Source organism: Drosophila sulfurigaster, chromosome 3, assembly GCF_023558435.1.
Source record: "Drosophila sulfurigaster albostrigata strain 15112-1811.04 chromosome 3, ASM2355843v2, whole genome shotgun sequence".
Taxonomy (NCBI): Eukaryota; Metazoa; Arthropoda; class Insecta; order Diptera; family Drosophilidae; genus Drosophila; species Drosophila sulfurigaster.
Window position 1 is genome coordinate 3416788 of NC_084883.1, and position 27151 is coordinate 3443938.

The 27151-nt window shown below is 36.3% G+C and overlaps 2 protein-coding genes across 4 annotated transcripts; both read right to left on the minus strand.

The window, feature by feature from the left end:
- Positions 1-1294: 1294 nt before the first annotated feature.
- LOC133846108 (calmodulin) lies at positions 1295-17465 on the minus strand. Of its 3 annotated transcripts, none has more exons than XM_062280862.1 (5): positions 17295-17465; positions 16419-16608; positions 12043-12217; positions 6368-6610; positions 1295-2222 (listed from the first exon to the last, which is right to left on the minus strand). In XM_062280862.1, the coding sequence occupies exons 2-5, from the start codon at positions 16419-16421 to the stop codon at positions 2194-2196; spliced, it is 450 nt and encodes a 149-aa protein (XP_062136846.1). In that variant the 5' UTR covers positions 16422-16608; positions 17295-17465; the 3' UTR covers positions 1295-2193. The 3 variants fall into 3 exon arrangements, with proteins under 3 accessions (XP_062136846.1, XP_062136845.1, XP_062136847.1); XM_062280861.1 differs by having other exon boundaries at positions 17241-17465; XM_062280863.1 differs by lacking the exons at positions 16419-16608; positions 17295-17465 and adding an exon at positions 12315-12438.
- A 2573-nt stretch (positions 17466-20038) lies between these two features.
- LOC133843849 (uncharacterized) lies at positions 20039-21541 on the minus strand. Its single transcript, XM_062277588.1, is given in 6 exon segments — positions 20039-20334; positions 20336-20456; positions 20513-20607; positions 20609-20663; positions 20722-21304; positions 21365-21541. Coding segments are annotated over 6 exon segments (1104 nt in total). The 5' UTR covers positions 21408-21541; the 3' UTR covers positions 20039-20127.
- Positions 21542-27151: the final 5610 nt, after the last annotated feature.

Genomic DNA, 27151 nt, shown 5'->3' on the forward strand with positions numbered 1-27151 from the left:
CGTTTATCTTTAGCTTACCAGTGCTCGGAGTAAAGCTGCTGCGATTTTAGGATTCGGTTGGTTAATCGATAAAAAGCTCACTTATGCTAAAGCCACATATCCGCACTTACATATATTGCTATATATGCATGTATTGGTATGCACACACACATATATAATCATATATATATACATGGATATATTGCGTTTGCTTGCCTTTTTGCCTTATAAGTACGATTTTGCGACAAATGTCTTTGCTGTGCTTTAGGTTTTTGTTTAGTTTTTTTTTTTTTTTGGTTGCTTTCTTTTCGTTTTTGTCTAGATTTGTTCATAATATAATATTTTACTTGTAAATATATATATATATATATATGTATATTGAAATTTATGCTGCTGTTGTTGTTGCTTCTTTATCATCTTCTTCTTCTTCTTCGTCTTTGTCTAGTTTGCTGTTGTCTCTTCGTTTCGTTTCATTTTATTTATTATGTGTGTGTTTGATGAAATCTTCTCTTCCTCTCCTCTTCGCCTCTGCTCCGCACATAAATATTTAATTTGTATATTCATTATAATAAAATTATGTTAATTTTTTCACATTATATTTATGTTATCGATATATATATATATATTTATTTATAGGTTAGTTAATAGTTTTAACTTGCGTTTGCTGCCTCTTAATTGCTACAGAATTGTGTAGTTCTTGCACATACATTAAGTCATAGATATATGCTCGTAGATGCGCTACAAATTTTGGTAAAGCTGCCACAAAAGCCCTTCCACTCAGTTTGCCTACATTCCTAATCATGATCATCATCATCATCATCATTATCGTCATCATACTTATGAACCGAACTTCTTCCTCTGCGCGCCAAGCTGGACTCTCCTAACAGCCAGAGCATAATACATACGATATATATGCATATATTTAGAGCGCATTCTTATATATATACATCTATATGCATGTACTATATCATAGCTTCATTTTAATTTAATTTTATATCGAAAATGTATTTGTAGCTGGTTTTGTTTTCGTTTTTTGTTTTTTTTTTTTCATAATTTTTATTTATTTTTTGTTGTTTGTTTCTTTATATTTATTAATTTTAAATTTAAATATAATTTAATAAGAAGAATTTGTTGTTTGATTTTACATTATTTATAATATATATATGTTGTATTTATAATATATTTTATTTCTGGTTGTTGTTTTGACATGCGTGTATCTGTGTGAGTGTGAAATGTAAGTGTAATAGTGTGAGTGTTGTGTGTGTGTGTGTGTGTGTGTGTGTGTGTGTGTGTTGGTGTTGGTGTCTATATAAACGTTGTCAGTTTTGTTGTTCATTATCGCAAAAATTACAAATATTGTTGTTTTTTTTTGTTTTGTTTTAATTATTTCGTGTTTTGCCTTTATTTTTGCATTTGAATTCGACAAGTATTGTTTATATTTTGAAACAATTTATTTTTACAGTTAGCCGTTGCTGCTGTCGCCTCCGTCTCCAGATGGCGCTGCTTTGCCCCGCTGCTGGCCCATAGAGGGCGCTGCTTTGCATGTTTTGCTTTTCTCAAATTGATGCGGCCACTCAAAAAAGTTGTTATTGCTGTTGTTGTTGTTGTGATTGGATTTGATTTGTTGTTGTTCTAGTGTGTGTGGTGGTGTTATGCCAGTATTTTTAAGTGTAATAGTTTTAATTTTTGTATTACTTATAACATGCTTTTTGTTGTTGTTCATTTATGTTTAAACGGTGACTTCATTAAGTTTTGCTGCTTGTTGTTGTTGTTGGGTTTTCCTTTCTTTCTCTTCGACTTTTTTTCTTGACTGTTGTCTGTTTTTGTTTTGTTTTGTTTTTTTTTCAATTAAAATTAAGTGTGTGTGTGTTTTTATTTATTATAATTTTCATGTAATCTTTATCTTTTCTGGGGTTTTTTTTCTCATTTCTTGCTTGTTTAAATGTTCTTGCTTTTTCTTTTTTACTTTGTTTCTTTTGTTTTTAAGTGTAAGTTTTTCTTTTTTTAAGTTTCTTAAATGTTGTTTTTGCTTTTGTTTTATATTCTTCTTGTTTTTGTATTTTTATGTTTTTTGCTTAACTCTTTGTTGTTTTTTTTTAAGATCTTTTACTGGGGTCCATAGCAACAGCGTGGCGCGATGTCATTGCGCACAGCTACAGTCTTCGTCAACATCTTAAAAAAATAGAAAGGCTTAAAAAGAAATAATTTAACGCTTCACTTCGATGTCATCATAGTCACGAATTCTGCAAAGAGAGTAAGGAGAGAATTCATGATTAGAAAGATTACAAAGAATGTTCCTGTTTGAAAAGAGATTGGAGGAATAGGGGATAGAACATTTGCGCCCTTAGCAAGATGTTATGTGGCTTATAAGGATACTTATGCCAATTTTTCTTTTAACACTTCCATCAGATTTTTTTGGTTGACCAAGTGTTGTGCTGATCACGCTTAGCCATTAAAAAAATATCAGCGAACAATTTACGAGCTGCGCAGCCAGACGCGTCAGATTATAAGCTAAATGAAATTTATGGGCGCATGAACGTTTAGATGAAACAGTTCAAACAAGTTGCGAAGAAAAAGGAAAAACCGAATTATGATGTTGGAAATTTACAGTTTGGTCTAAAGTGAATCATAGCAAAGGGCAAACAAATGAAATTTAGTGAATGGAACGGGGGTCGGGGGGTCGAGTCGCATTGTGCGATAAAATTGCTTTTCGCTAGATAAAAGCTGCACATCATCGGTGCAATCAGAGGACGAACCTCGTGCGAAAAGAGGCGAGGGGAGAGGAGGCGAGAACTTGATGCCAAATTGGCAACGTTCTCTTCGCAACGTTGGCCACTGAAACGCTTCCTCGAAGTGAGCGAGCGCGTACCCGATTTATCAGGTGTTTGCATGCAGCTGCTATAAATAGACAAGTGACAGCTTTTGTGCACCCCCCCCCCTCCCCGCCCATCTGTGTGATTCCTCGTCTCGTCTCTCATTCCCCACATTTGCCGTCATGTGTCTCACGCTCTTGCATCTGCAGCTGATTGGATATAGGGTATAGGGTATAGGGTATAGCTATTGGTCTCGTCTGTCCTGTCCCTGTCTCTGTGTCATTTCGACGATGCAATTATTTCTCATTCGCAGTTGCGGCGCATTTTTTAAATACTTGCAGCATGTGGTGAATAACGGTGGCCTCTTGACCAACAATCGACCAACGACGACGCATCGCGTCACATGGCACCTTGATTGCTGCAGGTGCTAAGTGGGTGGACAGACAATTACCGACACAATGTAACATCATCATCATCAATAGCCGAGTAAATGAAGCTGTCTGCAACAATGGGTTTGCCATTGTTTTTTTAAAGAGTATTTATGGATGAATACTCAGTAAATAAATAAATATACCACTTGCAAGAATATTATACGAAATTTTCATTGTTCATTCTTCTCACGCCAAAGTTCTTTCAACTGGGAAAGGAAAGGAAAATTATACTAGCTGCTCCTTCTTTGCTTCCACACCTATAAAAGAGCTCTTTTCTGTCCAATAAAAACTTAAAAATAAAACGTTATTATAACCAGAAACGCAACTCTCAATTTATTCATTCGTATGCAAAAGTTCAGAGGGCACGCCCTAAGGCATTTATATTGTTATACTCGACGGGGTCTTCTTATCCTTAACCTTCTGCAAATATGCAAATCTACCTCAACCCTTTTTTTTTTGGTTTACCTCGATTATTTTTCCCGAACCCAACCCAGAAATGAGTTTCCGCCGTGTGTTTTTTGCCGAATAGTTTTTGGGGTTGGAACCGATTTTGGGCATGGGCTCGGTTTCCTTCCTTGACATTTTCTAGCACATTTTTGATCAAATTTCTTAATGGATCGAATGTTATTGTCGGGGTTGGGTCGCAATTAACAGAGAACAAAAAAACACCGCAACTCGTTTGATATAGAAAAGTGAGCTGCGTACTAGAGATGGGAAAGTATTCGGCGCTCGTTTTTATATATATATTTTTAGGCCAATTTTAATGTATTTTTATTCGAATTTCTATAGTTTTTCGCATAGCCCGATATCTACTTTGAATGGTTTTCGTGTTTTGTGGTTGGTTCTGCTGTTTATCTTTCGTCGTTTTGTTTACATTCGCCAGCTCAATGTAGATAGTATATATGTGCACAGTGGTATGTGTCTGCGTGTGTTTCACACTCTTTTTCTATAGTTTTTTTTTTTGTATTTTTCTTTTGCTGTTAATATGTATGTACTTTATTTCGCCGCGCTTCTGTGCTAATGTTGAATTTGTTTTTCTTTTGTATTTTGCTTAACATTTTATTTGATTTTCGACTTGCGTTTCTTTTTGTTTTAATTTCTTTTCCTTACGTTAGTGTTGTTTCTGCTCTATTCTGTTCTGTTGCTGTTCGCTTATTCTTATTCTGACAACATTTTTATATTTGGCGAATGGCCAAAGTAAGTCTCATCCCAACATCCACACACATCTACACCACCAACACCAACAGCAGTTGCTCTCGGGGTCTGCCGGGTCCGGCCCATTGTTTGTGCTATATAATTTTCACATTCCGGGCTCACCCCCGAGAGCCCCGGTGGTCCGGTCCGATATAGCCGCACCCGCCGATCCCGTTGCCAGCCCAACAAGAGACAAGACAACAATAGAGACTTTGGTTAATTGGCAATAAGCAAATGGCAACTCGCATTTATTTATATTATGCTCATTTCACACACATACTCTTCTTTATATATGTGTATATATATATAGATCGGTCAATGTTCAGCAAATTGCCTGTTAGCAGTTATTATTATTGTTCTTAGTCGACATCATCCGCATATTCTTATTGCACAATATTTATTTCATTGTAATTGAAAGTCGTCTGACATTCAGACCAAATATGTTTTTATCAATTGAGATCTTTCTTATAACTATAGATTAGAGCTATAATCTGTAGAATTGCCTAATTTCTATAACAAACATTGCAATGGAAATATACAGCATTATATGACCATTAAACAATTTATAAGATAAGATATTTTACAGTTTGGTTAGCCTTAAAACACCTTGAAACTATTATCAATACTTAAAGGTGTGAGATCTTATCATGACAAACTTTTGCTTGTTTCCAACTACGGCATTCGAAGTGTTCAGATTATGACAATATTGACACATTTACTTTCTAATCTAGAATCAAGTGTTATTCCTAATTTGCTGTCTCACTTCTTGACTTGTTGCTTCTCGTTGCTCTTCCCAAGAAATGAACCTATTTTTATATTGTTTCACATTATGTTGGGTGTTCATAAATTGCTTGTGATTAATCTATCTGATCCGCCAAGATTTGCGCCAAACGATTTTTATTTGAACTTGAGGCACACATTGCTTAAATCGGATACGCGAGATGTAGTCGTTATATTGAATGTGTATAAGACATACAGACAGAAAGACATACACACAATGCGAGTATATATTATACATAGTTCTAGATTTGTATCAGTCCGATTTTGATTGCCATCAACAACAACAGAGCGGAGCGAGTGAGCGAACAAATGAGAGATAATGAGTGAGTGAATAGTGAACAGCAACAGCACAAATAGGGGCTCATTATTTCAGTTTGTTTTTCTCAAAGTACAATCAAAGCAATGGACTTATATATTTTTGGAGGTGTATGAACAGAGATCTTAGCACCTTGAATCAGCATATGTGTGTATTGCCTTTGCAATTGTTTTCACCATTAGTATTGCGTTTTTTTTTTCTGTTTTCACTCTATTTCCCACAATTGTCTATTCAATTTCGAAGCAATTAAAAGTTTTCGAAGAATACAAAGCAATCAAATGAAATGATCGAATTAGCCATTCCCTTTTTGTGGAAAAGAACTAAGAATTACTCTTTGAAATTGGCAAATACCATATAATATATTAACTGATCATTTGTGCTTTTAGACTTAACTTTACGATATATATAGATATCTATTAATTACAGGGTATACCATCAGTCTGATATAGCAAAGAAAAGCGAATAGAATAACATTTTGGTTACGCATTAAATGCGACTAATGAATCACTTTATAGAAAATGCAGAAAGTAATGAATGACACAAAGCAAGTGTCAATTGTGTATGCACATATATGATTAAATCGAAATATTTTGACTAATTGTCAGCATACAGTACTTATACGTAATATAGCACAAGTGAATTGTATACAGCCAGCTAGCTGGCAATTATCAAAGCCAACAACTGTTGTGAGAATATCCAATTAGTGGAATGACATGACACGACGACACGCGACATCTCACATATATACGCATATAGGTATATAGGTAAGCCGCTTAGCGAGTGTGAAAATGTAGGATTGACAGAAGAAGAAAATGAGGTGAACCAGAAGGAAAAGGAGATTATGATGCGCTTACCTTCGTAATTGACCTGACCATCACCATCGATATCAGCCTCGCGGATCATTTCATCGACCTCCTCGTCTGTTAATTTCTCTCCCAAATTTGTCATCACGTGACGCAATTCGGCCGCTGAAATGAAGCCGTTGCCGTCCTTATCGAAGACTCTGAAGGCTTCTCGGATTTCCTCTTCACTATCGGTGTCCTTCATTTTGCGTGCCATCATGGTAAGGAATTCTGGGAAATCAATTGTACCGTTACCTGAAAAGGAAAGCAAATGCAATTAGTTTATACATTTCTTTTCAATATAATACAATTCCAATACATTTTGTTCCATTCTCGTATTGTTGCAACGTATTTTCTAGTATACTTAATTGGAAATCTATTTTATCTTCAATCCTAAATCACACTTTTGATTGCTACACATTCTTTCTGTATAAGTCACAGAGGTGTTCTTATATCACGCTTTTCATTGCTAAACATTCTTTCTGTATAAGTCACAGAAGTGTTCTTAAATGTCTGTTTCACTGAATTGTGATAAATATTCATTTCCATCAACATTTCAACATTTGCCCCCAGGGGTAATTTACGAGTCAAACATTTCTCTTTATTATATCACGCTCTCGTAATAAACTGACTCACAAATCCCTTTAGGGCCACACATTGTGAGAAATCCCTGGGCCAGCCCGTAATCAGGTATGCTTTTATATTTGTCTAAGCCACGGATTAGTTTTTCATGACTTCTTCGTCGCCCCCCTTCCCCTTCGGCTTTCTTTATATTCATCTTTTTATCATGTGGCACACGTGGCGTATGCGCAACATTGTGGCAGCATTGATAACTTTGCCATCCCATAGATAAGCCACAGTAGCAGTTAGCTAAGCCAGTCAGGCTTACACGTTGGAATTCTGAAGTTTATCCCCGCAACTCAAGACCACGACGAAACGAATATAGAGAGGAGAGGATACCGAATTTCTCGTTAGACTAATTGAAAAAGTTTCTGTTTAAAGTTTGTGAATAGTTTTCCGCTTTTCAGTTGCTGTTGGGCGGGCTGCTTCACATTTTTATGGCTCACTCTCCATAACACAAAAAAAAAAAAACTTTTGATAAACCAGAAAACTTTTGCCCCACACTGAGACCTTAATTGTTATTGACTCTCTCATTCTCTTGCCAACTTCTGTTTTCTGCCAGAAGCCCAATTCTATAACATATATCTAACTAATGGTTGTTCTCCATCACATTGCAAACTTGAATAAATGGAGCGTGGGTCATATTTGGGATATAATTTTATGATAATGGCATAGCCCAGACACTTAAGATTGAGACTTGTTTTCATTGATGTCCCGGCAAGTTTTCCCATTTAAACTTTGAACAAATGTTGCATAAACACTTGATCTTTGTCCAAAATATATATTATATACCATAATATATACTGTAATATATATGATATACTATAATATCATTATATACCATAATATATACTGTAATACATATGATATACTATAATATTCATTATATACCATAATATATACTGTAATATATATGATATACTATAATATTCATTATATACCATAATATATACTGTAAAACATATGATATACTATAATATTCATTATATACTATGGTATTATTGTATTACACACCTCAAAATTACCAAAAATCGAAATGGGAAATTAATGCTTTGCCATCACATTGAATAGCCCAAATTCTGTGTAATTATTGCCCTTGCTCTTGTTAAGTTCAAATACAAATCAATAAGTATGCACAAAACTATACAAATGTAGGCGATTAACAACCACGTTATATTCACATCAAATGGCAAAATAAATAATGAGATTTTCAGAAAGAAAAAAAAAACAAGAAACAAGAAACAAAAAACAAACAAAAAGAAATCCGAAAAAAAACACATTTAAGCAGAAACGATTTGTACGCAATGGGTAACATTTCAATGTTTATAAATTAGCACAATGAAAAATGAATAAAAATCCAATAATCTAATGGAAAAATTGTGCGCCTAATCGAAGTTCATATTAATAATATTGAATGGACTAAATCGCTTAACAAATAATAATCAAGAGCTACCAAGATCATGTAGACTAGCGGATACCCTAATATAAAATTAGGACGAGGTAATGAATTGTTTCCAGTTTAAGAATTGAAATTTCTTGGCATTCAGAATGAAATCAATGGAAAGTTTAACAGAGTATCTTTTAGTCGATCACGCTGCTTTTCTTCGTATAGAATTTTTGGGGAATACCGGGTTCGGTTCAATTCGGATCGGTTCAGTTTTATTTCGATCGGTCTGTGTGGCGCACTCTTGTTTATAAAAAAATCTATATTTAAAACATTTGACGCGAACTCTGTCGCTGCTGCTGCTGCTTTTGGCTTTTCCGGCATTGGCCAACATTAGGATTTCCCCCGACGTAATATTTTTGCCATTTGTGTGGTGGCCAATATACTTGTGAACGAGACGTTGTTAGACGCGCTTTAGACAGTCGGCGTTAACAAACGATTGACAAGGCTCATGACGACGATGACGACGACGACGATGGCCAAGAAGACGCTCGATGCCAGCAGCTAGCCAATGTCTGCCAATATCTTTTGGTGTTTTGGTTTTTGGTTTCCATTTCGCCAGACACTATTTTCCCCTCTTCACGCCCCCTCCCCTCCTCTTACAAGCACCACGGGGATGCGCCCCGTTTGACGATTCGCAACGTTGCGCAAATTTTTGCAGACAATTTAAAATTTTAATAAGATTTTTTCATTTTTCTTCGTTTCTCTCTCGCTTATTCGCACGCTAAATTTAGTTGTGTGTGCTTGAAGAGAGACTGGGAACGGGAACGGGAACGAGAGCGGGGCAAGAGGAAGCACTCTTTATAAATAACACATAGGGGTTCTCGCTTGGATATTTGATTGAGATCTAACCGCATTCGAATTCTCTTTACTTGCATTACTATTTTATAAATATATTTACATACAAATATGTATAAATACATAACTCGATTTTCATTTGCAATTCTGTCAACACTCCAGACGTCATTGCGGGACAAAGTGGTGACTGTAAGTGCCTCAGAGGGGGTGGTGTGGGATGGAGGGGAGAATGACCGGCGACTAATGGCGTCGTTTGTATGCGGCTGCAGTTTTTGGACATCGTCGTCGTCAACTGAGGCGACGCCAGCAAAATTTTAAGTAATGAATGTTTAATGTTTCCGTCTGTTGTTCAGAGAGGAGACTAGCAAATTACCACTGGGCCATGTGAGCGTGTGGGAGTTGTCTATGTGAGGAGGCGTGAGTGTGAGCAAGTGCATGTGTGTGTGTGTTTCTTTGTGCATTTCAAACAGTCCATAGGAGGTGTATATATTTTATATAATTTTATGCACGAAATGCCATTTGCCTGCCTAGATCGTAAAATAAGCTGTATAATCGCTTATAACATCATGTTACTAGTCGTCGAGCCTCATGAATAACCCAAGTGAATAATAGGGCAAAGCTTATAGTTTCTATTTGTATTAGATTCATATTGTTTATAAAATAGAAAAACGATAGTTTGAACTTTCTACCTACTTTAAACAGATATTTTGATATTTAGTTTAATTATATCTGTATCTATCTGAGAATAAATAAATTGCTATGGATTTGAGCTTGTGAAATCTTTAATCCAATCCCTTACTAAACCTTTATCCCAAACTATCGAATACTACTCTATAAATTCCGAGTTAGATAAGCTTAGCAAACACAAAAAAATACAATTTCATCGTGCTAAAACGTAGCATACAAAAAGCTTAAGTGAATCCTAACAGTTTTAAACACACACCACATCAGAGCTGCATATGTAGATGAGAAAACACATACAAATGCACTTGAAGAGCGGTGCTATAAAGGAACTAAAAACCTCTAAAGTGCTGCTTGAGCCAAAGCAACTATTTTTAGCTATGTGCTGCTGATAAACATCGCTCAGTCAGTCATTCAGTCAAAATCCGCCCACCTGCCAAAGAGCATCTTCAGCTAAGTCGCTGCCACCTATCCACGTGTTTTATATGTTTGTTGTCCTTAATAGCAATTGAAACGCATGCGCTGTGCGTCTGCTGTGCAGACTTTTGCAGAATTTGCCCTGGATTTTTCATCACATGCGCATTTAGCACGTGCAAAGAGGAATAACAACAACAGCAGAAGCAGCAGCAGCAGCAGCAGCACAATAACTGTGACAGCAACAACAAGAATAGGGTGTAAAGGAAAAAGTAACAGTGCCAGCAGCGCTGCCTGCTGCCTTGAGAGCAGCACTCGTCCAGCCTCTGCAGCGATTCTCGGCGTTGTTGAGAGCGAGAGTGAGAGAGAGAGTGAAGCTGCAGCGACTGTTGCTTTTGTTGTTTTCTTCTTACTGTCGGATGTGGGTGACTTGATTTCGGTTTTCGGAATTTTGTCGTCGTCTCCTTGCACTTTTTACTTGTTACGCTTTACACTTGTCGCTCGCTCTTCTTTCGCTCGCCTGTTTGTGAATGTGTTTGTGTGCATGTATATTGGTGTAAGTGTAGGAGGTGTTTGTATTGGTGTTGCGCTGCTCTTTGGGTGGGGCATGTTTTATTTTTAAGCTAATTGTCGAGCTTTGGGGCATTATGCAAACAGAAACTGCACGAAAACGAAACAGGAACACACACAAACACACTCACACACCAACAGTTGCGCTCGTATGGATGTATGTGTGCACATAAATAAAAAAGTGATTTATAATTTGTGAAAATTTAACGAAAGCGAAGGAAAAATTAACGAATGCGCGATATATTCTCGACACATTTCACAATTGCTAAAAATACATATAAAAAGCCACACGAGCATTCCTCTTCCTCTCTTCCCTCTCCCCCCATTGCTCTTTTCTGCTGCCTCATTCTAATAACTTGCAAATTCGTTGAGTAGTTTTTGGCGAAAGGTGAAAAACCTCAAGTTGACGAACCGACGGCCAGAGGGGAGGGAATATCGTGTAATGTTGGTCAAGAGTTCTCATTTTCAGAAATGGCGCACGGCGTCAATCTCTTAATTTCAGTTATTATACATTTGTATTTTCTACAAATCAGTATATTTCAGTTTTTTTTTTAGACATTCTCGTTTCCCATCGCCCCATTTCACCCGCAAAACCACCTTTTGTCAAAAATCCTGTGCATTTCTGACAGCACCAACAAAAGCAACTACACGTAGCATTAGCCAGAACAAGAGCCAAATATTTTTGGTCTTCTATTTTTAATGGCTATGACGTGTTTTTGTTGCATATTTTTAGCCAATCGCCAAGAAAAACTAAAGGAGGAGAAAACAAAAAGAATTCATTTCGTTTCGTTTGTCAGTCCATCCGTCGGTCCGTCCGTCCGTCTGTCTCTTTGCCTGATCTGTTCAATTCTTAGCTGTGGGATTTACAGAATGTGCTGTGTTTGTTTTAAGAATAGACTGACGACCGATTGAATAGAGCAGTTTATAATTAGGGGAAAGGGTTCAAAGCAATTAGCCCAAAACACAAAAACTAGTTCAAGAATTTGGCAATCAAAGCATTTCGATCAAAGAACAGTTATGCTAATACCCAAATGGTCGGAAGTGTAAAACATTTGAGAACACATCTCAAAGAGCATTTTGCAAGTGGCCTACATAACGTACATAGTTGCAACGTTCACGAATGGATCACAAAATGTAGAATTGAAAAACGCAAACTTACCGTCGGCATCGACCTCGTTTATCATATCCTGGAGCTCAGCCTCTGTGGGGTTCTGTCCCAGGGATCGCATGACTGTTCCCAACTCCTTTGTTGTGATGGTGCCATCACCGTCTTTGTCGAATAGCGAGAACGCCTCTTTGAACTCAGCAATTTGTTCCTCTGTCAGCTGATCGGCCTGTAAAAATCGAGAAGAGATGCGAATTAATTCAATGATAATGCTAATTTGCAGCGACAACTGAAATTCTCTTATATTTCAGCTTCTTTATAAATACCATAATTAAGTTGTTGATTGAACAGACTCTTAGTTCTATTTGTATAACTGATAATTAATTGCTGTCAGGTTTTATGATGTGTTTATGAATGATGACATAGGCGACGATGACGACTTGATCTATGCTCAATGCCAGCCAAAACCGAAAGAGAAACTGACAAATAGACAAACAGTCATACTATTCCCTTCTTTTCTTTTTTTTATTTGTTATGTATGAAATTACAATGGAAAGTGCGTCCCCTCCCAAAGATACGAGATCTATACATAAACAGTCGTAGGTTGTCTGTGCCGCGGAACCAGAACGTCAAAGAATAGCGGCACTTTGGGATTCATTTGAATAATTTCGCATATTGTTTGCACTCAACAAAATAACAAAAGGCGCCAGACAGACCCACCGAATACAAATACATATATGTATATATATGCACATATCTAGTGATACGATTGTACTCATATCTCTATCTGAAAGGTGTTAGGTTTCGCTGACGTCAGTTGTATTTTTTTTTTGTTTTTTTGGATACACAAAACCAGAACACAAGGTTCGGGAAGTCGCCAAATGTGTTCCTAGCAAAAGTTGCAATGCTCTGTTGCGAATTACTCTCTAAATTCATTATTAGACCTGTTGAAGTGTCAATTCAAAGCGTCTAATTTGTTTTGACAGATGTTCCTTACGCTTCAGCTCTCTCTATACATGTATATATAAAAGCAATCTAAGCGATAAGCTCAATGACAAATAAACAAATAATGCACCCTTATACAGCACTAACCACTATGATTAAATTATGGAATCTACGTCAGAAATAAAGCACTTCAAAAATATATATATTATGGCGTTCAATAAAATGTGCTTTAAAAACAATCATGAGATCACATTCTAGGCAAATAAAATTAACAACTAACGCACAAATTTGTTCTACGATAAAAAAAGGGAAAATTTATGAGCAATCTCAAAACTAGATGACGCACAAAAAGCCAACAATTTTTATGCATTACTCAAAATTTATTCTAGGTGTAAACAGTTGAGAGAGAAAGAATGTGTGGAGAGTTACTCGGAGACTTGTCGATAAGTTGAAAGGTTTGCTATCTAATCAAGAAACTATAACTTGTTGTACTACACACGTAGCTGCACTTCAAGGCGAGCACAAATCACTTATATAACAGATATTTCATGGCAAACACACATTTGCAAAGCTGAAGGAAGGTTTATATTTAATAATCGAGAAGATTGCAGTTCGAGTGTGTGTGTGTGTGTGTGTGGGGTTTGATGTGAATTTTGGTTGTTGCTGGCTTATCGCTTTGGCCCGATAAAAGTTGTGTGCACATTAGTAAGCTGGTTATGTCATGACTGTATGACTAACTGCTTAAGTCCAAAGCTGCTTAAAGCTCAGTCAGTAGCGCGGCTTTAAATGGCAGGCAGCAACATCCACCTTGAATGGCAATGGGTGTGACGGAATCTACCTAATTGTCAAACCATATATATCACGCCCACCCCCCGTATTCCGTATTGCTATTCCATATTGGCACCTGCCCATGTATTTGTGTGTGTGTGTGTTTAGATTTCAGACATTGCACATGTGATTCAAATGAAGCATAAACATTACTTTTAATAGCTTTCTCTCGCATTGGTTTCTATTATTTCTCTCTTTTGCAGGCTCGATTAACTGGTTAAATCCTCTTTTCGCCGGTATTTACACAAACAACAAAACAAGTTGCCGCTGCGCGAAGTCTGAAAAAGAGAGTATGGACGATCGACCAGTATAAACTGGATTCTGACTTCAGTTTCGATTTCGAAATCGAGTCCGAAATAATGCGAATTGTGAGACAAATGTGCTTTGTCTTATGATTAACTCAGCACAAATGACTCACGAGCGAAAAAGAGAAGTGAAGCACTCAAAAAGTATTCGACTTAAAGATGCTCTGAATTTAAAACAATTTGCAAATCTACATATTAACGATGGTAAGAAGATATACTATATACTATGTATACCATAATCCTAAATATCCCATTTGCATTTAAAATTAAAAATGCTGTATACTATATAGAATCAAACTTAGGGAGCATTCAAACACCATAATCTGCTATTCACTGCATAAATAAGGCGAGAGGAAGTGAATAAATAATACAGCTGTACAGTGTTTGATGAGATAATGCTGCCGCACAGTCAACAAACTTTGAAAATCAAGCTCTGTTTATCCACATACAAATACATATACAGAATATGTGAAAAATAGAGATGGGGCGAAATATGAATCACGCTTTAATGAAAAACAAAATATTGAGCACGTAAAACGATTTGTTTTAATTAAAATCTGTTTGCATTCTGCGTGAGCTGTAAAAAGCGCTAATTTAATTAAGCAACGCCCGCTGTCAGAGAAATGGCAAGGGAAAAGGGGATGGGTCAAATATTTTCTTGTATTTTCTTATCAAAAAGCAAACGCAGCAGCAGAAAGCGCTAGAACCAAAAGTAAAAGAGAAAAGGCAACAAAAATTGGATTATGTGCGGTTAATGTGGCGACGTCGCCACGTTTGGCGTCTGGGGCAAAAATCGTTCTTCATTATGCTGCACGCCGCACACACACACACACACACATACAGACGCGTTACAATGAAATTCTTGGGCGAATGTTGGCAAAGTGGAGCAAGCAACAGCAACAACAATATGGCCAAGCCAGCAACAGCAAAAAGCAGCGTGCCAGCAGAGCCAAAAGCCAAACACAAAGCGAAACAGCAAAATAACCGCAATGCGGCAAATGAAACGGTTATGGAAGAAAACAACAAAACGTAAACGCCGCAACCGACAGTGACTGAGAGAAAGAGAGACCGCGCAACTGAGAAAATGACAACGAAAACGCAAGGGAAAGCCCACGCAGATAAAAATGAGCGAACCAACAACGAACGGCGAGAGAGCCGACGCAGTGCAAAAGGCAAAATTGATAACACACGAATGCGCTGCAGACTGCGAACCAGGCAAAAACTGTGTGAAACGGTTATGCGAGTCGGCGTAGAGAGGCATACAGAGAGAGAGAGAGAGAGAGTGCTAAAGCGCAAGTCAAATGGCACGAATCGGTTCGGCTCGGAGAGCAACTGCTGTTCGTGCATACGAAACGGTTAAACAGAGCAAAAATGGAAAAGAAACGCGGCAAAGCAACGCGGCGATAACACACATTCCAAAAGCTAAAGAATTTTTCGCCTTTTCGTTTTTCTTTCATTCTCTCCGTGCCGCGTCTAACCTCAATTTTTGCGGTAAATAAAGCGAAACGAACGAACAATAAGAAGAGCGCAAAAAAGCAAATCCAATAATGCCGGCGTCGCTGGAACAGCCGTTGGCATTGTTGTTGTTTTTGCTGCCGTTGCGACAAATTGCTGTTGTTGCTGATCACACTTTTGGCTGATAAGCAAATGAAATTTAGTGCAATAACATAAAAACTATTTATGAGCAGTTGAAATATGGCTAATAAAATGACAAAGGGAAAAAACATTTTCTTACTTAGCGTTTTTTATAATCGCAATAAAGCCAATTTTTGGTACAACCACCTATGCAAGTAAATTCCCACACACATTTGTTTGTGGTACGATGCTGCATTGACATAAAGGAATGAAGACGAAAAGAACGAAAAGCTGATAACGAGTTTTAGCTGCTTGCGTATTCGAGTTCTTCAGGCATTCTATTAACAAAAGGGGCGTGGCATTGTCGGGGTTGCATTTGAAGCAAACCCTTCGCAACAATTATCGCAATTGAAATAATTTAAGGGATCTAAAAATTCAAGTTTGCTGTTAAGAACTCTATTGTAATGAATATTCCTCGTATAAAACAAAATCATTTAAGAATGTAAAACTTTTCTCTTTCTTAGAACTACAGATTTGTTGGCAAGCTAATCGCATTCTCTGCAAATATGATAACAAAATGTTTTATCTAGAGTTCTCGATTGTGACTGGCTTATTTTTAAACAATACCCTAATAATTTGCCTCATCACATCTGCCGAAACCAAATTGAAAGATATAATTTCAATTTGAATAGGTTTGCAGAATTTCCAATTTTAATGTAAACAATGCAAAAAGAAATGAAGGTGATGGGGGAAGTCGAAGCAAATGCGAGTACTTACCATTTTTGTAGTTGGGTTTGTTTTTTGTTGTGTTTAGAAAGAAATGTTAATCCGCTGCTGCTGCTGCTTGAGGCCGCTGCTGCTGTGGTAATATTTTTTGGTATGTGTAAAGTGGAATTAACGTTAACGACGCGCGTTCTACGTTCTACGTTTAACTTGTATTTGAATTTTAAGCAAAACTTTTAACACACTGCAAAAAGATCAAGAAGAAGAATATGGTGAAGAAGACAGCAGAAAACACGATGCTTTTTAAAATTCAATTTACTTCAAAAACAGTTTTTTTAAGTTCAAACGGAGCAACAACAAATGGCAACCAACAATTTACGACTGGGTCAAAAAAAAAACGAAGTAGCGTCGTTGCCGGCGACAGCGGCGAAACAAATGAAATGAGAGACTGGCGAAAATCGTTGACGTTTCCTTCAGTCCGTCTCTCTCCGTCTGTCCGTCAGTTGTCGACGCTACTTTTTCTTTCCTTTTTTTGTGTTCTCGCCGTGTCAATTTGTTGTTGCTATTTGTTGCTTTGCCGAACGCCGAATTTTTTTTTCATCTTGCGTTTTTATTTTTCTCATTTGCTTTTTGGCATTTTGCTTTTGGGTTTTCTATTGTGCGATATAATATGCGAAAAACACACGCGCGCAACACCCGTTTTTTTTATTTGATACATATAGAAAACTTTCTTGATTTTGCTTTCATATTGAGAGAAATTTTTTTTTTTTTGCATTTCACGAAAATTGTAGAGAAGCGTTTTTTTTTTTTTTTAAGTCCTCAATTTTTTAAAAACATGTATTTTTATGTTTTTTGTTTCAATTGAAGGTAACTCACGATCCTAATCAGAACTTGCGTCCGTAACGGTTGACAACTCAATTGTAACTGTACCGTTTAAAACCCGTAAGCGTACTACAATATTTTTGCACTTTTCTGCTGCTGCTGCTGCGCTGCTTTCTGTGCTTTTTGGTGCTCCTTTCCTGCTCGGCGCAAGTCAAATGTTAATATTTTTCTGCAAACTTGCTGTAGATGCTCAAATGAACTGCTTCGACGACGTCTGTTACTCAAGTGAGCTGGCTATCCAGTGTGAAATGCTTTTTTACGCTGCTGTTTAACATTTTTCATGTTACCTTGTGCTCTTCTTCTGCAAAAAAAGCTAAATTGAGCGAATCGGTCGGAAAATGAAACGGTTATGCATGTTCCCGCAGCTGATTGCAGTCGCTTTTGCTTTGATTTTTGCGTACCAAGCGGTTTAAGTTCGCGAAAAACGAGAAACGAAAATGTACGAACTGTTAATAACAGGCGCGCCGGCGCGCAAAGTTTAAATGTAGCCGAAAAGCTTTATTATTGCTTAATAAACACAAGCGAACAGTTGTTTAATTTGACGCTAACATGGTGAGCTTAATATTATTAATTTATTTTATCTGCGGTATTAATTATAAATATTAATAAAAATAATGAATCAAAATAATAAATTAAATTACATATCTATATAAAAATAAATAAAATTAAAAAATAAAAATAAATAATAATAATAAAAATGTTAATTAAAAATTTGTATGAATTGAAACAATTATAAATAAATTAATTATAATAATTGTAGATTTTTACTGCATTACTTAAATGGTATTTTTCAATTTGGCACTAAAAAATACTTTGCGCGCCGTAAATAGCTTAAGAAGCTTCATTCACCCCTACAAAAATACTTCTATAAATCATGCACAAATACAAACGTATTTGTATTTGAGTGTGTACGCGTGTTGCTTGCCGGTTTTTGGTCATTTCTTTGCGTTCTGCTTTTTTTGCCGCAGCGAATTGTCGCAATGTGCTTATTTCCACGTTGCAATGACGCGCAATTCAACGCATGCCAACAAGTTAAGTATGTTAACCTCTGCAAATTAGACAAGCAGCATAACCGATAGCGGAGGGGGGTGGGCTGGAAGGACGAAGGAACTACGAAAATGAAGTAACAATGCAGCAACATTGGCTATTGGCCGAACTGCGGCGCTGACGTCGTCACTGGCGACAACAGCGACGACGGCGCCGACGACAGCAATGCGCCATTTTTCGCCATGAAATTCGGTTGGGGACGTCTTTCCGTCCTTCTTTCTGGCATTCCGTCCTTCTGCCTTGCCTGTCTGTCAGTCAGTCTGGCCAAGTGTGAGTGTGAGTGTGATTGTGTTGGGTAAACATTTTGCCAGTCCCGACAGAAGCCCCACAAGCACCTCAACCTCAAACCCCAACCCCTCTCCAAAGCTCAGAGACAGACCACGACCCATCGTGTTCTGACTTGTCAATGCTTTCGTCGCAATGCGTTCAAAATTCTTCCTTCAATTCTGAACATCAGTTCTTCTTCTTTGACTTTTGCTGCAGTGGCGAGAATTCTTTGATTTTAGAGGGTAAGTGCTTCAAATAATAATTATTCAAATAATTAAATTTTGTTCACTGTTATCTGCTGTTTTATTTTATACGTATGAACCTTCAAATATATTATGTACTGTATTCTTGAACGACAACAACAGCGGAGAGTCGGGATGGGCGAGATTTAAGATTTTAATATTTGATCATGCATCTCAAATAAATAAAAATAATTAAAAGCGAAATTTTTAAGCTAATATCTAGAATAGATGTAGTCTAAATGATTCAAACAAATTTTATTGAGATCGGAGACAAATTTGGAAATTTTAATAATTTTGGCTGACAATCTGGTATATTGTGCCGTCTATGGTATATTTTGAATGCGGTGCTATATCGATATACCAAATATACAATTTGGTATATTTTTAGCATTTTTTACTGTATAATCGGTTTATTTTAAGTAAAATACCGTAAAATATATTTCTTTTATTCAAAATGGGTAGCGGGTATCTCACAGTCGAGTAGACTTGACTGTAGCTTTCTTACTTGTTATAAACATTTTTTATGCCTCTGACTTTTCAATCGTATTGTTTTGATTTCTTCTAAAACTGCAAAGCATTTTAAAATAATTTTAAAGTGCCAACATTTTTAAGTGGAATAATGTGCTGACATCCATCAATACTTTTTTTCGATATTTTGTCATATTAGTCATTAGGCGTCCCTCTCTTACACACCGCTTATGGAATGATACGGCGGAAGGTTCTACTTAACGGAGATATCAATGATGCAGCCCAGTCTAAGCAGGGTATTAACTTCACCACTGTCAATGCATCTTACAAATTGTATGCTTACTTGATCCGCCATTTCGTTTAAGTAAATAGGGCCAATTACCGCGATTCATTTGGCCATAAAACAGCTGGAACGCGTTCATTGTGAGTTTGCTAATTGTCAGCGAAATAAACCGCGGCAATTAAGCCAGAGAATGGTATTTTAATAGACCCACAAAAAGGTGGGCGAACTGCTGTGCTTGTGCTGTAATATTTGGAGTACATACAAAAGTACAAGTTCATACCATAAGCAGTGGCTTAAAACAATTAAGTTCCAGTTCCCACGAATTTCGGCAGAACGTCAAAATAAAGTCGGATAAAATTGTGATATAAGAATGGGACAAGTATGAGCATTAAGAATTAGAGGTGGCATAGTGAATAAAAGGTATTGTAAGCATGAAACAAGTTTTAAATAAAGCCCACTCTAAGAAAATTGATTCTTGCAATAAATAAAGACGTATATCTAATCTTTATTACGTTTTGCTTGTGAATCAAGAGACTTAAATCATTGCATATTTAATCGAATTACTAATTTCCGTTTACTTCTTCTTCTTTCTATTCTGACGACGCGCCTTGAGGCGTTGATCACGACGCCATTTTAGCCAATATTTTTGTATCTGCCGAGCCGCGCGATTCATCATGAACAAAAGAATTCGTTGCTGTTGCTTGCGTTGCTCTTCTTGTTCATATTGGACCACAATTTTGTTGTAAACAGCCTCCTCTTTGCGATAGGATATCATAAAAAAAGTCCAATTCTTTCTTGGCCACCTTGTACTGATCCTCAAGTTCGAGATTCTCACGAATCTTCTCGCCAATATTGGTATCAAACTTTTGCAGAATACCCTCCAACTGGATCAGCAACTTGTTTCTAGGGATTAAAATATTAAAAGATGTAAAAGGAATATGCGGTAAAATGATATTTACTTTTCGGCTCTGGCATCTTTTTCGTTAAGAGTAATGCTGGTGATAAGATGTTCATATTCAAGCTTGGCCTTCTCCAGCTCCTCTTCGAGATCTTTTTTGCTTCTGGACTGTGTTTTTGTGAACATCGCGAAGAATGCGACTTCGCTGCTCGCTGCAAGACACGAATAACAAGATCTTAAGACATACAACTTGTGATTTTTCTTGCTTACATTTCGTTCTGAATGCGTACACTATTCTTCCATTTTCTGTTGGCCAAGTCCGTTTCCAATTTCTCCAGTATCAAAAATTTTACTGCCTGCTTCCATCGTAGTATGGCGTTTCTTGATTTCAGTCTCTTCTGATAATACGCTGTTCGTGAACGAATCTCTTCGCGTTCATGATACATAACATGCAACTGACGTTCCATGCTGATCTCGCTTTTTGCTGTTCGCCATAAATGTCGCTGGGCTACGGCCAGAATTGTCTCACAAGCCACAATAAGTTTCTTATCCTCATTGGATAGCAAGTTGACTAGGCGAGGGAATAATTCGTAGATTTGAAAGTTGGTGTGGAAGTAATCGATGATCCTGATAACTTCATGATTTAATATCTGCACCTTGACCGTATCCAAGCTCTGCAGTTTCTCCATTAATTCTATTGCTGGTGAGTAAATTGTCGACTTCAACACGTTTCTCATGTGATCCATATCATCGCCCAACTTTGGCAATATCAGCGACATCTTGATGCGCTCTATTGAGGACTTTATGAGCCTAATAACATTGTCAATTTGTGTCTCTCGAATGCGTGAGAAATCTACGGGTTAAATATAATTACAATATAAATTTATATCGGAATTTTTAATTATGTGCAAACCTTCTGCAAAAATGGCGTCTTCGGTTGCTGCTGCATTCTGCATATCTGGGTTTTACAATGTGTTTTATTTTACAGAAATGTTCCAGTGTAGTTCTTTCTGTAAATATTTTTCAGTACTGAGTACTGTTTGAGTGTAGGCAGTATTTGAAAATAACAATTGTGTTGCTTTGTTTGTTGTTGCTAAGAAACAACAAGTCATAAGTTTGATTTCCTAAATATGAGGTTTCAAAATACAGGTAAGAGGGAGGATTATGATTATTCTATAACTAAAATAAAAACTGATAAAGAAGAGAGAAATAGTTAAGCTTTGAAGAAATTACGATCAAGGAGAATATTAGAAAAGGTTTTATATACTCCATTTTGTCCCAGCTCTTTGACATTCATTCTCAATTACAATTTCAGGGTGCCAAATATGTAAAAAATTAAAATTTCTACAACTTTTAGAAATAATTCCAAACTCTATCTAGTCTTTTCTTTATTCTATTATTTTCAATCATAAACTTATGTATATTCTGTGTGTGCTTAAACTCTTCCGACTAGATATTTGTTGTTATTTAAGTTAAGAGGTAGTATTAACATATTAATTATAATGAAGAATTTAAGCAAATATGGAATACTATTAATTTTTGTAAATATTCATTTAAATATATACTTGTTTGTACTAATATATTTATGATCTTATTAGCGTTTATTTTTTATATGTGTTATTTTGTATTTATGTATCCCATTTAAGTATGAACACATTCATTAGACAATTTTAATAAATAGGGAATTTTCTAAAAATTTTTAAAATGTTTAATTAATTAATTTATGGTTTTTTATGTACAAACATATATATGATCTTATTCACGTTTTCTTTTTATTATTTCATTTATTCTGCCAAACTATATGACAGATTTTTCTCATTCGTTTTTGCCATTCGCTTTGTTTTTAATTACTTACCTTATTTATGATTGTCATTCTATATTATATTATATGTATGACATCCAGTATTCGCTTTCATTGTACTCATTTATGATTTATGTACATCTTTTACACTTAATACCTCAGCGATTCTTCTAATCATTCTATATGCTTTAGAGCAATTGTGACAAATGCGTACACACACATAGTATGTCTTTTGTGATTCGTAAGTGCAGGGTGTCATGACAGCGCAGTTTGTGCTAAAAATAGTGTGCGTATCTCGCGTAGTGTGGGACTGAAAGTGGGCTGTGTGGTCGATGTGGACGTTAGTTGCACAATGCAATGTTGTGGAATGATGGGCATCGTAGGCGGGGTTCTCTTTTTTCTAGTTAACTTCAGTTGTGTTTGGGGCATTCTGAAAATGTGGGTGTGCAAAGTGTGTTGGGTGTGGAGTGGTTGTGTCGCATTACGTCAACTGGCGTGGCATGAATGAAAGCTGCGACAGGCAGAAACAACGACAACTACAACTACAGCGTCAACGACAACGACAACTACAAGCAAGTAGCAAGAATGCTAGAGGCATTTCCGTTGACTGAATGTGTTTGCCAGGAAGAGCCGAAACGGGCGTGTCCCGACAACAAAAAAAAAAGTGGAATCATAAGTGGAATACAACCATGTAACTATAACGGTATACAAAGCGTTAACAAAACTATAATGATATTATTGCATTTGCCTTTAATTTATGAGCTGCGACATTTGTTAATTTGCGGGTTTCATGCGGTATAAATGAATTTTAATTAAATTTAATATGGAATATACAACCTCTGTTAAGTTAAAATAATTTTATATTAAATAAATAAAACAGATAAAATAGGAAAGTAAATACATAAAAAAAATAATAAAAATAAATTTAAGATAAAAAATTAAAAAAAAAAAATATATTTTAAATTAAAATTTTATTTAATTCTTTTCTACTACTTTTTTATTGGACGATACGATGATAAACATACATAAATATGAACATATAACATACATACATATATTATATGTATGTTTTTAAGACAACTGCATTGACGCACAATTTGCAGGTGAATTCGAAGGACTTCGAAAAAAGCTCAAACACTCTTACACAGGCTCTAGTCCAGTGAATGTGTGCATGTGGAGAGAGTGAGATGGAAGCAACCGCAGCGACAGCGCAACAAGTATGAAGAAGCATTGGTGCGAAATTGAGGAAGAAGCAAACCGTCGAATAACAAAATAAACTCATAGCGCCAACGTTTTCTTTTACTTGTCTGCATAAAATGCTGCAATGCTACATAAATAATCCTATTGTTGTTGTTGTTGTATATAGAAGCAGGGGGTTGGAGGGCGGATGTTAAGTGGAAACGAAGGCGAAGCTTACAATGTAAATGCGTGATAAAGATGGTAAGAAAGGCGTTAGCAATGGTCGAGGCATGAAAAAATGACGCATAAACAGCAATAGTAATAGCAGTAGCAGTTCTCAAGGAGAGAGAATGTGAATGAGAGAGAGAGATTGGGAGAGAGTGGGAGCGTGCGCCTAGAAGTATGCAGCAGTTTTTGGCTGGCATCTGGCCTCGGCGATGGGAAACAAATGGCCATGCAAAGCGACACCGCAGAAAAACGTTAACGGTTCTGTAAAGAATGTGCAGAGCAAAGCGCAAAACAAAACTAGACTGAGAGCGAGAGCGAGAGAAATAGAGTGAGTGCGCGTGAGCGTGAGTAAGCACTCTCTCATTTTCTCATTTACTGCATGGCCCACATTTGCAAGGCTCAGCTGTGGCTGATTTTTACCGTTTGGTCTGCTGCTCATTATGTCGCTGCTGGCGCTGCTGGCGATGCTGCCATTGCTGCAGTCGACGTCGCTGTCAACATTGGAAGCATTGCTGTTTAATGTTGTATGGACATATATATGTATTTTTATTGTGCTGACTTTATTTTCATGACTTTCTATGACTGCGACGTTTTACTGAAAATTTTGCTGTTACGCTTCACCCGGCCGCATTGCAGCTATAAATTTGTGGTTTGCATTCGCCTTGGAAGTTGACTTTTTTTGTCTTTTTTTTTTTGGCCACAAAGCGCCAACAGCAGCAAAACGAGATGTCTTGAGATTTGCTGTTTCGGTTTGTGGATCAAGTGAGTGAATAGAAGAGTCTATCAGCTATGTAGTATTGATACACTACAAAACAATCCCCTGATGATATCAAATATATTACCAGTAATCATTCCGTATTTTATAATATTTTTTAATCAAACAAACATTTAAAAATTTGTATTAATAAAATAAATAAAATATAATACATATAAGATATTACCCATTCTTGAACATGATAGCCACATTGAAGAAATATATTCAATAATAAAAATGTAATGTAACAAGAGCAAAGAATTTTAATTTTAACATATATTTTATATTACTACAAAAAATTACAATAATGACAATTTCATACATACATAAAATAAATACATAAAATAAATAATAACGAATACAATCAGTTTGTATTAAAAGAAATATACTTTCGTTTATTTTAGGCAAGCATTTCAAAGATATTTATATAAACATTCAAAATTATAGCATATATTTTAGAGTATATATAATATTAATAAATTAGACCCCAAATTAGTTCTCTCTCAGATTCGTTAATAAATTTACTTGTTGCTTCACCGACTGAAGTCTTTAGAGAGTAGTTCCAATATTATTTTGTTTTAACTGATGAAAATAAAATGAATTCTTTTGTATAATTAACTACAAGTTCTTTGTTCTGTAATGTTTCTTTGTTCTGTATCCTAATAACTAAATAGTAGCACATTACATATACGATAATGCAATGCCGTAGGCGATAGTAAAACTTAACGACAAATTTCTATGGAACTGGCCACTAAATTTTGCATGATTTTTATTTCCATTTGCTTAGTTGGGGTTTTGTCTTTTCCAAGGGGCGCTTTTAGTCCTGGCGAAAGTTTATCTTTCAAAGCGTTTCCCGTTGGCTGTGCTGCTAGTTTTCAGTTTTCATTTTTTCAATTGAGTTTCTTTCAAGATTGTGCTCAAGTTGCTCTCGAACTTTTGTCCTTTGCCATTTGCAACCTTTTGGCTTGCCTGTAATTTGAATTTTTTGAACTGTGAAGCCAAAACGAGACCTCTCGGGCCTGTCTAGGGTTTTATTATGACCCCCCGGCTATAACGGGCGAAAGAGTTAGGTTATCTAATAAACTGTTCGCTATGAGTGTGCGTGTGTGATGCGATTTGTGTGTTCAGCATTCGGGATGGTATTAAAAAAGTTTTCTCTCTACGCTCCGTGGCTACCGTGATTTTCGTGGATAATTTAATAAACTGAACTGGCAAAAAGTTGCCCTACATTTCATTTATGAGCGCAGCAATCGCCAAACTTTTCGCTTCTATGTTACTTGAGCAATTAAATTGAATTTTTTCCTCGCTCCTCGTGTCGCACAAAACAAACGACGAAATTTCCTTTGATTGACGTTTACTCAACAATTTTTGATGCCAGAACAAAACTCCGACTCTCTCTCTTAGTTTATTTTTTGGGCAGCTCGTTAATTTATTTTCGTCTGTTGTTACACATGTTTTTTTGCCATGGGTAGAAAGCGGCGGGTGTGCAGCAGGAATAACGAAACTGAAGAGGAATATAAAAATAAAACACTGTCGTAAAACTTATTTTTTATATATTTTTCTTTGCCTTGTAATTTCTTGTTTGCAGTCCGGACTCCGGAGGCTTCGATTTTGTGGATCTTAAACACGCGCCCAAAAGTATGCAATAAAAATTGAAATTGTCTTTTAGTTTTATCAATAAACGCATTTCGCGTTTAGGTCGTTTTATTGTCTTTACGCAAGGGTAGAACAATCTAGTTATAAGAATAGATTATACTCATGGTTACTTAAGATTGTGAGAGGTGATCAAGTCATTCGACATTTTAGCAAAAGATGGTAGCAATGATCACGCAAAAATTCAAAATACGCAGTAAATGGGACGAATGAAATTAGAACACATCATAATATCAGGATAATTCTGGATTTCTTAAGACAAGTATGAAAGTCCTTGACTTTTTCACTGGCGAACTTCTTAAGTGGAGTATTAAAATCTAATACCATTTTGGAATTTGAAGAGAAATAGCTCTACGTCTGAACAAAAATATACTAAATAAATATACAAAAATACTAAAATTTACCGATGGTTACATTTGGTATATAAATATAGTACTATATTCAAAATATACCATAGAATACAATATATACCAAATATATATATGAGATGTCCCCTTCTGCCTGTTGCATTTGTTATAAAAAAGTATTGTTTTTGCTTTAAGTTTTTAATTGAATTAGAGTGCCTTTAATGTAACAGAATACTTCTCCTGAGTATAATGATTACTATTAAATTTTAAGGACAATCTTTCAATCGATCTAATGGCATTTTCAGTCTGTTGCTTCCAGCAAAGACAAATACATATCAATTGTGGACAAATGTTGATGATTGTATGATAATATTTGTGGCTGAGCATGGATATATTTGGCGAAAGTCATCGTCAACGTCAACTAAATGGCAAAATGGTCGCACGTGTGGTGTCATACCACACAGCCACGAGGCCAGTTTCATTTAGGTCAACAACGAATATTTTTCGGCTAATGATTGATGAGCTCTCCTTCGTGTACAAAATTCAGTTGTCAACAGCAAGACATACACGTTAAAAGTGTGGCGCCCAAACAGACTCCCAAATCACACAGTTTCTAGTCCATTAGAATATCATTTTTGTCGGAGTCTGAGTCTGAGTCTAGGTTAGCGAACTGCGACAGAGCAAAGTTTATGGAAAACAAGAAAATAAAGAAGAAAATCTTGGGAAGAAGGCGCAGTA